We start from the raw sequence: 16,014 nt of genomic DNA on the forward strand, positions 1-16,014 counted from the left end.
TAATTTGACTGAAAATTTGATGGAAAATTTGGTTGAAAATTCTGTTGCCTTGGAACAGGGCAATTATTCTTTACATGGCCTTCTACACCACACGAAAAACAAATGAGTGGGAATCTAGTAAACTGCTGGGTCGGAGTGGATGGTTGATTGGGTATTTGAAAAGGTGTTGGGAAATTTGGTCTAAACCCTGGCTGCTGAAAAGCATTTTGATTCGGTTGCCACTGCTGTGATCTGGGTGGTCGAGGCTGCCAACTTGGTCTATTATAAAAAGGCTGATTCTGTTGCGTATTATTACTGATAAATGGTTTATAAGGCAATCTGAGACTATTTCCATTATTGGGGTAAGTTGGCTGAAAATTTGGCATTTGATTTTGAAAGGTTACTTGTTTCTGAACGTGTTGTTGTTTTCCGTCTTTTGTCAACAGAAAGCTAACAGCTTTTGAAAGTTCCTGTATACAATTAGCAATTTCACTTTGGTCAGTAGCTGTTTCTTCTGCCTGTTTATTCCCCTGTTTTAATGCAGACGCTATGGCATTGACCGTTTCGTGTTGTTCCCTTACTATCTGTTTGATTTCTTGTATCTCTGAATTATTCGAGTGGCTAGTCTGATTGATAGCATTAACAAATTCGTGTCTCTCCTTATTGGATTCAATAGCTTCCATACGAACCGAATATTTTCTTGTTGCGGCAACAAGTTCGTCAAAGGTTCTGAATTCTTTATATTTAACTTTCATTTGTAATTTTTCATCAATTCCATCTATGAATTTTTCTTTTAAAATAATTTGAAAGGAGTCTTCTTCATAATTCTTGGGATAAGCGTATCTGAATAGTTCCTTAAGACGAATAGCGAAATCATAAATCTTTTCCCCTGGTTTTCTATTTGCTTTTTTAAACTTTTTTAAAGACTTCTCTGTCGTTTCATCTCCGTGAAAATGGTCCAATAATTTTTCCTTAATTTCCTCAAATTTGTCATTCCCACTGTGTAAAATATATTTCATAGTTCGATGTGCCTTATCTGTCATTTTCTTATATAATTCTAGAATAGTGTCTTTTTCCGTCATATCAGAGTCATACATGATGGCTTCAAATGTTTCTAGCCAAGTGTCAAATCGCTGGAGAGCACCTCCAGAAAAAGATGGTAAAGATTGTAGGCTTGAGCGGACATATTGATCTTTTTGAAAAGCGGATAGATCTGAAGCTGCTGCAAATCTAGGTGTAGTATCGGTATTCATTTTGGTAATTAAATTTGTGTTTGATAATAAACAAAAATCCTCTATTCTGGCACTACGCTTAGGACTAGTCTGAGGCGTGCTTGGAATCTTTCTATGTTGTTTCTTATTTCTGTCTCTATAATCGATTGACTCGATGGGCTCAGTTCCCTTGTTTGTAGTGGTGTTGTTACGCGATTCTCCAAAATCTGCGAAGATCCCGTCGAGCGTCTGCTCCTTTGTGATCGTCTTCTCTGACTGGGTACTGCGTAACACTCCAAATCTCTGTGATTGTTCTGAAGGCTCTGTCTGTCCACCTGGACTGGTTCGACGCAAGCTAGAGTTCTGTTCCCTCGCGATCGTCTTCTCTGGTTCGGGACTGACTGATTCTCTGATTGTCTTTGATTGACCTGAAGGCTCTGTCTGTTCACCTGCTGGACTTGTTCGACGCAAGCTAGAGCTCTGTTCCCTCGTGATCGTCTTCTCTGGTTCGGGACTGATTGATTCTCTGACCTGCTTTGATTGACCTGAAGGCTCTGCCTGTTCACTTTCTGGACTTGTTCCTCGGAAGCTGAAACTGCTAATGAAATTAATTTCTTCAAATTCTTCTTCGTTTTCTTGATCAATAATTCTAACTCCCGGACAGATATTTTGCGTGAGAACCTCTTGACTTGGGGAAGCTGATTTAATTTGTTCGATAGACTGATCAGCTCCGGCCTGAGTGTTTCCAATGGCCCCGGATTGAGTGATTGTACTTGTCCCAATTTGTAAACTAAGTTCAGAAACGTGTAGAGGGCTTGAATATTTCTCAGAAAATTGGCGTGTGAATTTATAAAACTTTCTAGCACGAAGTAAGACGCTTCTCCAATTTCTTGAACTACCGAGTGATAATCTCCGTCCTCGTCTACTCTTTGTATTTCCTGGCTTGGAAAATAATTTAGGAAATGTTCTTCTCTTTTTGGTACGAACGGAAGAAGTTCGTGAAGACACAGAATTTCCCCCAGAAGGAATGTCAATGTTTTCCTCCCGCAATTTATCAATACTTCCGTCAACAGCTTGATTCCCCGGACTGGTCCGCTTGCTTCCCTCAGCTCTGGCTGGGTTAGCTCTAGTTGGGATTTCGATAATTCGGTTGTTATCTCTGCTAACTTCGTCGCCGCTGATAGATCTATCAGCTCCGACTCTGTGTCCAACTCCTGAATATTCTGGAATAACCGAAGTAATTGCGTCCAGACTGCTTGACTGTTTTTTTGAAAATCTGTCTTTCTTTCCTCTAAGTTCTTCAAAGCTAGGATTAATGATGGAAGTAGATGAACTACTTTCGGATAAACTGCATTCGGCCCTAGTATTACTCCTTCTACTGTTCTTCGAATCCGAATTTCTATTTGTTCCGCTACTAATCTGTTCGATTGAATTTCGAAATGGTCTGCCATTCGTTGTTTTCTCTTTGAAATAATTTGAGAGACGACGTGTCCAATCTATTATTGGTGTAATTCGACGAGAAGATTTGGGCGTGGAAGAATCAGTGAGATAAGGCAACAAAGGGGAGGAAACGTCGTCACTACTGTTAAAAACTGTTTCTTCTTCGCGAATCCATTGTCTACGTGGGGGTGTTTTTAATAACGGATCTACTTGCTGATAACCGGAGTATGATCTAAGTTTTTTCTGGATTTCACTGTACACCCTGGTTCTTAATTCTTTATCGGTAGATCCCTGAATTTTCCGGACAGGATCCTGGATGAGCTTCGCACTTCCAGTATCGACAATATTTGCAAAACTTTCTTGATAATCAGAAACTACAGAATTCAACGGAATCGGGGAAACAGGTGGGGCATGGATCTCGACTTCAACAACGTTGTACAAGGGATTCGATACACTTATAATAGGCGTGCGTACAAGTTTAGGTCTAGCACCAAATACATCATTATTCAACATTGTGGGTGAGTTCTAAAATCGCTGCCACCATTATGTAAAGATCCATCCTCTCGGACGGAATAACTTTACAAAGAGAAGACTAAAAATAATAAAGAATAAACAACCAGAGGCGTTTTACCCACAAGCCGATGTATTGGACTAACACTAATAACTAGTAGCACAAATAATAATTAAGAATAACATACCGTTACTGAGATGAAAAATAGAAGAAACAGGAGACAGGATAAGACACTTGTTGACACAGCACTAGAACTCAACACAGAGCTCAACACTAATAACTCTCGGTACACAAGAAGGGACCGGTAACTGTTAGAAACGATTGAAGAAGGGAACTAAGATGAATCAAGACTAGAACAGGAACACAAGACGGAAGTAAATCAAGAACTAAAGACTGGAAGAGAACTAAGATTGAACTGGGACTGAAAGAGACTGAACTGAACTGGCGGATCGAGAGTTCCTTATAAACCCTCGTACAAAATGCTAAATATAAATGTTTGCAAATCGAGAACAAAGGTAAGAACATTCCAGATTGGCAGCTGCAAACAAACGTGTTTGTAGCTGCAAATCTAGCTTCATAATTCTAATTAAGCTGGTTTAAGCATAATAAAATTATAATAATGGAAGAAGCAGTACATGAAGCGTATACAATAAAAGCTTGGCCAAAATAACTATAGCGCTTGTTTCGCACATGACTATATATGGTATGCGTGAATAATATTCAAATAAAATAGTATAATAATTCAGCGCGCGCTATCTAAGCGGACGCTTCATTACACAATCAATGCATTATAGTAGCGTTGTATAATGTACAATCCACTTAATGGCTACTGAATGAGATAGAATATTGGAATGTTGAACTTTATTGAAGTGAGAAAAATTTAATTTGAACAAAGTGAGGCTGACTGGAAATAAACTAAGATGAATAATTAAATTTTAGTACCGACTCGTTCTTCTAAAATCTGATTTTCCGTCCGTATCTGTTCGAGGTCACTTTGCAGTCGCCTAATTTTTGTAGCAATATTCTTACGTAATTCGATCTCCGCCTGATTACGAAACAAACAGCATCATTATTTGACATTATTTGACAATAATGCAAACAAACAAACAAAAATTAGCGAAACATACTTGATCTTCTAAATCCTTTATCTCTCGTGACAAGTTGCCAGATTCTTTCACTAATTTTTGGATGTCAGAGCAATCAGTTTGCAATGAAATCAAATACTTGTAAATACGCCGGGCAGTCTCATCCGATTTGGCCATCTAATAAAAAAAGAAAAAGGTAACAACATTTTTTTATTAATAATATCAGCATTTTGATAGTAGTAATAGATACCCGAAAAATAATTACATCCGTAACGGTAAACGTACGCTCAACTTTTCCCTGTATTGAATTGATTTCACGCTGCACACTTTTTACATCTTCAAGCACCCGATGCATTTCTTCATTTTGTTTTTTGACGTTGGCTACGATACTCAGTATTCTTTGAGTATAAAATGTTCTAAAAAGAAAGAGATACAACTATCTCGTTACTCAAGTGGATAACAAAAGTTTATTACCTTGTTAGTACTGAAGGTGGCATAGATTCGATATGCGTTTGAAGTTTTTGTATAGTATCTTCTTTAGTACGAATTTCTTCTACAAAGCTTCTTAAGGACGTCACTGTATGTTCAAGTGCAGCTTTAAGCTTCTCGCCTGCACTCTGTTCAGATAAAAAGAAGAAAATCAGAAACAAAAAATATTAATGTAGAGATACTTAATTACATTTTCGTGACGAAGAATTTTAGAACACATTATCTTATTTTTATTGATGTATAAAATGTATTGGCACTAGTTACCTGAATAGCATTCAGGTTCCCAATCTTTTGCCTTGTCAATTGTTTCAGTCTTTCTTTAAAACTTCTGTTCAGTTATCCCAGCAAATACCTTGAAATGAAATAAAATTAAAACAAATCGAATGAAATAGTAAAACCAAACTTACACTTCCATCAAAAGCACTTGCTTACATACACATTACATTACACATAGCATTACATAGCACAACTTACATACCAGTCAAGTGAGGTGACATCTTTGTTGCTCGGAACTTCAGTTCCACCCTTCTGAATGTTGTTGGGTTCAGGCGCAGACAGATGAAAACTTCAGATTCATGGCCACGAAGTACAGTAGATTTGCTGGCAGGTATCTCTACTCCTGTTTCCTCTTCCCAGCCTTCATTAAATAGTTGAAGGGAAAATAAGTAAGCAGTTCAGGGGATCAAAAAAAAGTAGTGACTATCTTACGATTGGAATGCATGGGTTCATCTCCATTGGAATTTGGTGGTTCTGTCTTTACCACTTGTGGTTTCTGTTTGTTCTGGGTTTGCTGCTGACGACTTGCAACAACATCAGGCATCACAGCATCAATGAGTGATAAGCTTTCCATGGGTTGTTCCGAACCATCCTGAAAAACAAAAACATAAGAGTAAAAATTTGGTGGTAGATAAATTTCATCATATTAAAATTGTCACACACATCTCCAACACTGATCTCAGACCCTTCTGGATGATGGAGAGAAGGGCTGCTGTTGGTACCAATTGATGTTGGATTGTGAAATATGTGACTCTATGCCAAAGGTGTAAGCAGAATGCTGAAAACCTATTTGAAAGGCAATCAGCAGCGATCATGACGCCATCAGGGTAGGCCAATCATGACGCTACCTATCCACACAAGTTGATAATTACAATATTAGAAACTAAAGATTGAAAATAACATGATAAGAGTTCTCTAACATACCCGAATAGAAGATAAACGCCTTACTCCAGTGATAGCATTGCACCATAGACCACGCTATTGATGACGCTTGATGTGTTAGCGTCTGCTATGTGTGTGAATCGATTTGAAATGAGAATGATTCAGAATCGAATTCTTACAGATCAAATGTAACGAAAATTGCAATTCAAATTTTAAAATGATTAAAAATAAAATGTACACATCTTGAAGCTATTTTAATTTTTTTATAAGATTTCTATTTCTTATTTGTAAATTAAACGCTGAAGTTGACGATGAGCAGATGACGCCATCTTCATGACGCTATTGAACCACGCTAGTGACGCTACTATCACCGATAGATGGAAATCTTCAAAACCACATTTGGTATTCAACTATAATAGAAATTTCCTTTTCGTGCTGTATATTAAATCAATTAAAAAAAGAAAAAACCATCAATTTCGCCAGGATAGTTCCACACCGCTTTATGCTGTTGAGCTATTAATTTTCTAAAATATTTTGTAAATAAAAATCTTTATCGACATGGCCGAGATTCGAACACCGGCGCTTGAGATTCATAGCCCGAGTTGCTAACTATTAGTCCATCCTTTAACATATACGGAAAAGGGAAACCATGGGCGTGTATGGTATGGCCCAGGTAAACCCCCCTTCACTCACCCCTCTCCCATGAGTGCGTGCAGCCACCCCCGCTCGACCACCCTTCTGGCCGGCTTGAGCAGCACCTCGCGTCAGCCCCATAAAACAAGAAACTTAAAAGTGATATGCGTTTGTTGCTTAAAAAAAAAACATGAAATTGTTATGGATATGTTTGAAATCAATCCGTAAGATTTATTTAATCAAACATGTTCATTTCCTACTTCACCTGAGTACTGGCATAGGTAGAGGGGGGAGACGCGTTCAAGGCTGAGCCGCTGAAAGGGGAGAGACGCGTTCAAGGCTGAGCCGCTGAAGGGGGGATCGAGCTACGGAACAAATAAATGGCGAAGAAAACACGGAAATTTGTTCATTTTTTAAAATTAGCGATAGTTAATAAGTGAAAACGACGTTTGTAAAAAATGAATTTTACAGTTAAGATAAAGGGGAATACGTTCATCAAAAAATAAAGACGGGAATCAGCTGCCTAACATGTGAAAAACGAAACGGCAATGTGTGAAATCAATCATCGTGGTTTGAGCTACGGCAATGAATATATACGGTGGCGGATCTCTCATATATTATTCCGCCTTCTCGCTCATGTAGAGTAGGTCGAATTTATTTTTTTATTATTTCAAAGTACCTTATGGAACTTAGAAATAATTGGGAGAAATAGGCCCACTTTGACGGAGAAATAGGACCGCTATAAAAATATTTTAAAAGTGGGCCTATTTCGTAGGGTCCTATTTCGTCCGGTCCTATTTGCCGGGCCTATTTCGTCGGGGCCTATTTCGACCGGTCCTATATCTCCGGCTTCCTTTTCTAGTCATTCTTAAGAAGATTTCTACTTTTAAGCTATTACATAAATGATAATCTAAATACGACGATAGTTAATTAAATGTTGTTGTAACACTACTTACTACATCCCATAATTTCTTGTTACTCATTTTATAGTTATCTGCAACAACAGATGGTTTCTTTCCATTTTCAATTTCAAAAATAACCTTTTCAAGCTTTTTCAAATGCAGAGACTTCAATTCACAACCTTCGGCAAGTGATTCCGTCAGAGTACTTTTCAACATTTCAGCACCGGACGAAGTGACAATGGATGATAAATGCCTTTGGCTTTGCACCTGGGATGATACTAACATGCTGGGAATCTGATTCTCGACGCTGTAGCACACCGAATTGTGTGGCTTTTGTAGGCCAGCGCAGAAATGAAGTTATGAATTAGTTTGCCCTAGTAAAATTCATAGATTGGTTTTAGTTTTAATAAGTATAATTCTTTTTTTAGCTTACCAATATCTTCGTCTAGTTGTGCTGACTCTTGAGAGAAGTTTGACATAATCTCTGTCCTTGCTGCATTTTCAAAAAACATTAAAGAATTCAAGGGCCATCATAGTAAAATTCATAGATTAGTTATAGTTTTAATAAGTCTAATTCACATTTTAGCTTACCAATATCTTCGTCTAGTTGTGCTGACTCTTGAGAGAAGTTTGACATCATCTCTGTCCTTGCAGCATTTTAAAAAAACATTAACGAATTAAAGGGCCATCATAGTAAAATTAATAGATTAGTTTTAGTTTTAATAAGTCTAATTCATATTTTAGCTTACCAATATCTTCGTCTAGTTGTGACTCTTTAGAGAAGTTTGACATCATATCTATCCTTGCTGCATTGTGATCAGGAAATATGGGTTCATTATTTAATTATTATTAGCAAGTTTTCTTTGAATGTCATCGTATATATTTTGTTTTATTTTTTCAGACATTTGTACTACTAGTGTTTTGTACTATGTGTTCCAACAGATCTTCATTGGTAGGTAGGAAATCTAATCCAGCATGCTTCCTCAAGAATATCTTTAACAATTCCAATGGTTGATTTGCCCTTTCCTTTATTATAAATACTTTGTAGTGTCATTTAAATAGGCAGTGGCCTAGAGTGGCACGGAATCTCCAATCTAATCAAACTTAACGCCATTCGATAGAGCTCGTTAAGCCGATTCGAATGGTATATGGGAAAGTTTGTGCAAATGAACGCATCCCTGAGTAAATCGACTTTAAAGTTTTTGGTTTACCGGGCTTCCGTAGCGTCCTTGGCCGCCCCTTTGCGCACCCCTGAGCCCACCCCTCGTCCCTTGAGGGATCACCCCTATTTAATTTCGCAGTACCTGAGAGCCTTTTTTTCGAAAAATTTTTGCCCGTCACTGGACTCGAACTCGGAACATGCTTGCTCAACATTTACTACCAACCGAGTACTATAACCACTACACCATTGAAGTAGTGAAAAGACGGAATTTAAATACATAAAAAAACTAAGTTTTTTTTTGCACCTTCTCTTGTTTTTTTTTGTTGACGTGCCCGCAATACCAATAACAACCGTCAGGGTAAGCCGATGACTGATGGAGTCGCATAGGGTGGCCACAATTATGGAAAGACGGACTTCAAATACATAAAAACACTAAGATTTTTTTGGCACCTTCTCTTGTTTTTTCTTGTTGACGTGTCCGCAATACCAATAACTCCCGAGAGCCTTTTTTTCGAAAAATTTTTGCCCGCCACCGGATTCGAACTCGGAACATGCTTGCTCAACCTGTACTACCAACCGATTACTATAACCACTACACCATACATGATACAAACAATTTCGAATATGTTGTAATTAAACCATCAGTATCGAAAATAAGACTATGAAGAGACAATACAGCTCACAAATTTGGCAACTCACGTTTAGACAGTTGTCTTATATGGCAACAATGACGGTAACAAAAGAATTGGCACCCTTTGGCTCTTTTGAGCCTTATAAAAGACATGATTTGCATAAATGGCTCTTATTACACCATTATGGACGACCTGACAGCTACATTTTCGTGGTCGCAATACGCGTCCAAGAAATTAACGCACGGGAGAGATCTTTTATCGAGTTGGACAGTTTTCAAAGTGTGCGAGTTAGTTACGAATATTAGTTTACGAGGTAATATGGCTCTACGTTTCGCCATGAATTATCCTTATGTGTGTCTGTTATTATGTCTGTCCTTATGGGCACGTCAAAAAAACAAACAAGAGAATGTGCAAAAAAACCTTCGTTTTTCTATGTATTTAAATTCCATCTTTCCACAACTTCAATGGTGTAGTGGTTATAGTACTCGGTTGGTAGTAAATGTTGAGCAAGCATGTTCCGAGTTCGAGTCCAGCGACGGGCAAAACTTTTTCGAAAAAAGGCTCTCAGGTACCGCGAAATAAAATAGGGGTGATCCCTCAAGGGACGAGGGGTGGGCTCAGGGGGTGCGCAAAGGGGCGGCCAAGGACGCTACGGAAGCCCGGTAAACCAAAAACTTTAAAGTCGATTTACTCAGGGATGCGTTCATTTGCACAAACTTTCCCATATACCATTCGAATCGGCTTAACGAGCTCTATCGAATGGCGTTAAGTTTGATTAGATTGGAGATTCCGTGCCACTCTAGGCCACTGCCTTTAAATAACACATTAAGATCTTTGATATTTTTCTATTTAAAAAAAAATTGTCGTGTTTGCGATCTCCAAAGTAGCCAAGCGGGAAAGCAGATTGAAATCAAAATCTATCAAAATCTTGAGAAAATCAGAAAAACCCATGCCATTGAACATTGGCGTTGGGCAATATTGTGGCAATACAAAAAAAAATGTTGAAACGTTGCATTGTTCTTCATGATTAATAAGATAAGAAATTTTTTTTTATTTTTTGAAATTTTAGGATACATGAATTTATTCTCAAAACTAGATAAGCAATGCCACCATGGGGACTTCAACGCTGGAATGTATTTTCTTCACGACGTCATGTGTGGTATGAAATGATTAACGTTTATTACTCCCTTATAGCCGCTTCTTCCATTATTATTGATTTCAAGATGCAGAATTGTCACATATTCTCACATGACTTGAATATCCCACCATTTCATATCTATATCTAATGACTAATTCACATAGAATTGACATCATAAGGTACCTGTGGCTTTTATTGTTTATTAAGTGAATTACATAGCGATTAAGTTACTTACAAACTGAGACGAATGTGAAATCGAATATTATAAAAGTAAACTTTGAATAACGAATCAAATCGATGGCGTTGGTGAGAATAGAGAAGAAAGGACATGTGGTTTAGTAACTTCTCCAGTAGAAACTTCCTTTGGAGTGATAGTTATCGAATAAAATTATGTTGTAAAATTGTTAAAATTGAACACAACTTCAAGGTACATATGAAATAGGCAAACAGCCAAGGAATTGGAACAGCAGTAATCTATTCATGCACTACACCAGAATCTAATTACGAATAAATTTAGCGAACAAAACTCACATTTTTTTTTAAGATTTGAACTTACAATCGTTAGTAATGTGATTATCCAATGCAACTTCAGTTGTAAAACATGCACAAAAAGGACATTCAACTGTCAAGTTCAATACATTTTCTTCGACCCGTAATAAGCCCCGAGTAAGTGACGTAAGGATTTTGGAACAAAATTTCTGTTGATTCCAACACTCTCTACTCTCGCTTTATAGCCTAAATATCACATTTTAAAATTTTTCATTTCTGTTGGAAAAATTTGATTAAACTACAACCTGAAATCTGCTTACTTTTTGCAAGAATCAGTAAGAATTTGTGTAGTACAGTGTCTCCTTCATTTGGATTAATTTTACTATAAAGTGCTGCAGAAAGTTGATTGCAGTCAAATTTGTAATTAAATTTGGGATCTTTTAGTTCAATTCTTAGGAAAATAATTTTTTTCAAATCAACCCCAATCCTCTTGAGAAAATTTATTGGAATTCCTTTAGAAAAAAGTAATTATTTGTTTAATTTTTTACAAAAAAGAAACTTACTAAATCCACGGGTTTGCATGGTATTTGATCTTCGTGATTGAATGCCAAAAAGAAAAATCCATTTTTGTCTTCTTCTAGTGCTCTAATTATTTGGAGTTTCAACAACATTGAAGCATAGGACATGTGTGGTTTAACTTTCGTTCCTTTAAACTGAAAAGCTGGTGTTGTAGCATTTTGGAATCCAACCAATTGAGAGCAACCAGATTGAAATAAACCCCAATTTTCACATTGAATGTCATCTTTAAAGTCTTCCTTTTTTTGAAAGAAGAAAATTAAGAAAATTTTTATTAAATATCTATATTTTATCATTCTTAACATACTCAATTTCGATTATAGCTTTTTCATGTAGTGCTGAACCCAAAGCATGTTCTATTAAACTCCAAGGGTTGCTTATTCTTTTGATGTAGAATAAATTTGCTGTCTGTCGGTTAGGTTTTATTGGAAGTACATAATATGGTGAATCCAGTTTGAAAAGGTAACTAGGAAAAATGTCTTCTTCTAGACGTTTTTTTCCATTTCTTCCATCAATCAACCCCAAATGTTCGAAATTAGAGTAACTTTTCTGCCTTGTAATTTCGAATTTTGTTGGAGTAAAGTGTTAGGCAACTATTTTGTATGCAAGTAACAAATTATATTGGATGACATACCTATTTGTACAAATCTCTTTCACCAAGAATTTTGAATTTTACACATCATGTCCCAACGATGACAGCAATAAGCAGAAAATATTTTCACGTTCCGTCTGTTCCCTAATGCTTTTGTTCCTTAAGTGAGCACTGGATGGCTTCCGATCAACCTGAGTTCCTAGTTGTAACCTTTTTTCCATAGCAGATCTTGACTACTTGTTGCGCCAGACGGTCGTATTTACTCTCCTGTTTGAGTTGGTTTTGTTCCCCATGTGTTGGTTGTGTGTAAGCCGTGTTGGTGAGCTTGAGTGCGAGTGTGTGTGTTAGTGTTAGACCCATGTACTAGGGAAATCATTGTTTTAGGCTAAGTGTAATTAGTGTAGGGCCAAGGTGAAAGCCACCTGATTGACTGTGGCGGTGTCGTTGGCCAGCGATTTGATATGCCTTTTATTGATTGCGTTCTAGACAACAAGTGTGCAAATTGAACTGCCCGTGACAAAATCGTTAGTAGTACTTTGTGTTAAATAGTGTTTAAATTATGTATGCGCAACTTTACTTCTTAAAGCACTATTCATTTCCACCATTCTGGATTTTTTTTTACTTATTGAGGAAGAGCTTGCATCACCACCATTGCTTCCCAATTTTTGGTTATCGGATTTCACGAACGAAACCAAACGCATCTACTAATAAAAAATTGACGACAATTTGAAAGGCATATGTCAGCGAGAAAATCATCCAAGACGTCCAAAGTAATGATAATTATCAAGTAAAAAATTTATTTAAAAAATTTAATTTATTTTCTTTTGATAGGAATAATTTCTAAAATAAGGGAACAGAATGCATCGAAGAGACCGAGGAACGCGAGGCATTTGAACTTATGTGGTATTAGGAATCTTATAACTTCTGTGTCGAATAATACTCCAAATATTACACCAAACACTACCTTCGTGTGAAAATTCGTCATTTCGCTGAAGAATCAAAGAAAGAAATGCTGTTTCTAATTTCCCTGCTTCAGCTTACCTCTACGGCTCTACAGATGCTAGCAAGTGCTACTCTCAGTTTCCACGTTCAAGCGGAAAAAATCTGTTGGAATCTATAGAAACTTCAATTTTCTACATCTGCCCCACCCCCAGGAAACAGTTACTTTGGCGCAATATTGGAGCAGTGTCAACCACTCTATATACCGTGTTGTTCTAATTTGTTTTTCTTGATTTCCAGATTGTAAGCGCAGTTTTTTTTTGAAGAGCAGCATAGAGTTTCATCACGTTCTGTTTTGTCGGTCAATGATATTGCTTCTTACGTAAGCGCTGGATTCCTTGACAGCCGTGGCGTAGTGGTTCAGGCCGGAAATCGCATTTGGTCGTTCCGTGTTACAGATATCAGGCATTTGGGAAGGGCTTTGGGTTTCTATTGAAACGACTGGCTACCAATGTCGTCTGCTGTCCAAATTCGACAGTACATTTCATATTATTTTTATTATCTAGCATGTATTGGCTAGATAATTATTTCAATAATAAATTATGTGTTATTCAAAATAATTCGCTACTAAACTCATCAAGTTCACTATGCCAAATGTATCAGTTTTCAAGCCCTTGCATAGGCAAAATTTTTTCAACGCAGATTTCATTTTTCTTTTAAAAGGGTTCTCGGAAATTGGGACGATTTTGTTTTGTAATGTTTTAAGGCTTAAGATAAAATTTAAATAATTTGATAATGCCAAGACGCAGATGAAGTAAAATCACGTCGTCGTTGTCTTTATTTGTGGTACGAATATCACTTTTATGTCACCCTGAGATGAAGAGTAGGATTAGGTCTGCAGGATTCACTGTAATATTTCCTGCCTTTCTTTCAAATTACCCGAAGCCGGTTTCTGAATGACAGTGGTGCCGGGTGCCCTGTAGAACCTGGCGACTCTACCGATAGTCTGTAAATAATGTGCTGCACAGAAGAAAAGGATTCGCGTGATGGTTGACATAGTATGGGCATCAGTTTAATTAGTAAATGGCTAACAAAAAAACAAAAAAATTACAAGGATTGATTAATTAAAATCATAAGCTGCACTGGTTACTGTCAAGATGTCATCGTGTTAATTTTCCATATGGGCCTTATTAATTGCGATCAAGAAAAAATGTTTCGAATTTACGTCCGCTGACGAACGGAACATTGGTTGCTCTTCTGCGCGCATCGGTCCTCTTCATTCTTCTCAAATCATTATTTCGCATTAAAAAGATGCTTGCTTGTTGTCCATTACAATTGGGAATGAAGCCACTCAAGTACTGGTTAGTTGGTTGCTCCAGTGATCCAGTATAAAAATTGTGCTGGTAACCCTTGGTTTTGTAACGGTCGGCATATTTTCCTTCCTTCTCCATGCGCAGTATTTCGCCGACTGAATGTTCGTAATGTTTTGTGATGACCCTGGTGATCACTTCTGGTGACCCATTTTGTTTATTGTAGTCGCGAAAATCTTCAAAGTTTTCCTCATGTTCTCGGTAGAGATAGCGATTGCACTCGTGTGTCATTCTAGAAATATTGTTAACTTCGTCGACACCTCCAGAGTTGAGCGAGACATCGTGACTGTACACGTCTCCCGGTTGAAAACCTAGTTTTTCCTAGATCTCCTTCATGTTTTTGGAATTGCGCTCCTGTTTTCTCTCCGTTTCCGTTGTAATTATTCGAACGGTCCTTCCCCATTTGTCTTTTTCATAAATGGTCTTTCCATTTCTGGTTTTACTACATGCACCTGCCTGCAAGTGTTGGTAGCTCTGGTTGACACCCAATTTGCTCATGAATCGAGCTCGATCGTTTCCTTTGGCGTGATTCTTTAACTTTTCAATTGTGTGATCCACCGAAGGATCATTTTGAGCCTTTGAAAGGGCGTTGAAGAAGCAGCGGTTAGGTGGTTCCGAAGGATCGGGCACATATTCGTGTTTCGTTCCATCGGGCATGATGAGGCAGACGTGCTTGGTTCCGTCGTCATTCTGCGTGAAACTCATTTTGACTACGGGTTTATCCGAATAAGGATTTCCTTCCGGACAGTAATGGAACTTGTCCCCTTCGGTCCCTTGCGTGTACTGGCCAGTATTATCTTCTATTTCAAGCACGAAGCCGCAAGCGTCTACCGCGTTTTGCATTTCTATGGGCCCGACCGGTTTTCCATTGCCAATTTCATCGATCCATTGATCCTCAGTTGGTATTTTGCCATCGTCAGCGCCGTTCTTAGAATCATTCTTGTCTTTGAGGTCGTCAGCTCCTTCCGGTAAGAGAGAGGGGCAGTATTTTTTGACGAATTTTGAGCTGATATTTCTTACCCTCTTCTCGACTTGGAGTTGGATCATGGGCTGGAGCCACGTCGATTGGATCGTATCGAGAGTTTCCTTCATTATCGATGATTGAATTTCGCCCTCGGTTTCAGCAATAAATTTTTCAAATCGTTCTGCCTCTTTTGCTGATAACCCGCCACCAGCACTTTCGCCAACAGCTGATTGCTCCTGCTGATTTTTCATTTTCATCGCTCTCAGTTCGTCCTGTAGAGCGGCATTCAGATCGCCGACGTACGTCGATCCGTGTGTTGATAATTTCATGACCGACTCGCAATTAGTCACTAAATTGTTGACCTTTTGAATCACTTCAGTCGTTTTTTGGCCATAATCAACGATAGTCTTGCCCATCTGAATGGCCTTTTCAATTGTACCGGCGTTAACAGCGGCAGTGATGCCTTGGGTGTTTCCGGTGGACGCGTGTGACCGGTACTCGCCGGCGTAGTTGCCCTGCAAACCGGACAAGCCAGCTGATGAGTCGTTGAAGATTCTCATCATGCGACTGGTGATTGACGAAGCGTTCGTGCGAAGCTCAGTAAACCAATCGCCGGCTTTCAATTGATTTGTGGCTCCATCCAGCACTTCCTTGATCTTTTGGCTCGCTTCGCCTGCGCTCTTGCCGCTTTTGACAATGGCAATCATCAGGAATTTCATGAGATCCTTGAGCCGAGTGAAAGCC

General features: G+C 38.2%; 1 protein-coding gene across 1 annotated transcript; it reads right to left on the reverse strand.

The window, feature by feature from the left end:
• Positions 1-3,987: 3,987 nt before the first annotated feature.
• Positions 3,988-5,051, reverse strand: LOC124344328 (coiled-coil domain-containing protein 22 homolog). The gene is made up of 5 exons (XM_046797841.1): positions 4,980-5,051; positions 4,701-4,843; positions 4,477-4,642; positions 4,269-4,403; positions 3,988-4,186 (listed from the first exon to the last, which is right to left on the reverse strand). Exons 2-5 carry the CDS (start codon positions 4,721-4,723, stop codon positions 4,070-4,072), a joined length of 441 nt encoding a protein of 146 aa, XP_046653797.1. The 5' UTR covers positions 4,724-4,843; positions 4,980-5,051; the 3' UTR covers positions 3,988-4,069.
• Positions 5,052-16,014: the final 10,963 nt, after the last annotated feature.

Source organism: Daphnia pulicaria, chromosome 6, assembly GCF_021234035.1.
Source record: "Daphnia pulicaria isolate SC F1-1A chromosome 6, SC_F0-13Bv2, whole genome shotgun sequence".
Lineage (NCBI taxonomy): Eukaryota > Metazoa > Arthropoda > Branchiopoda > Diplostraca > Daphniidae > Daphnia > Daphnia pulicaria.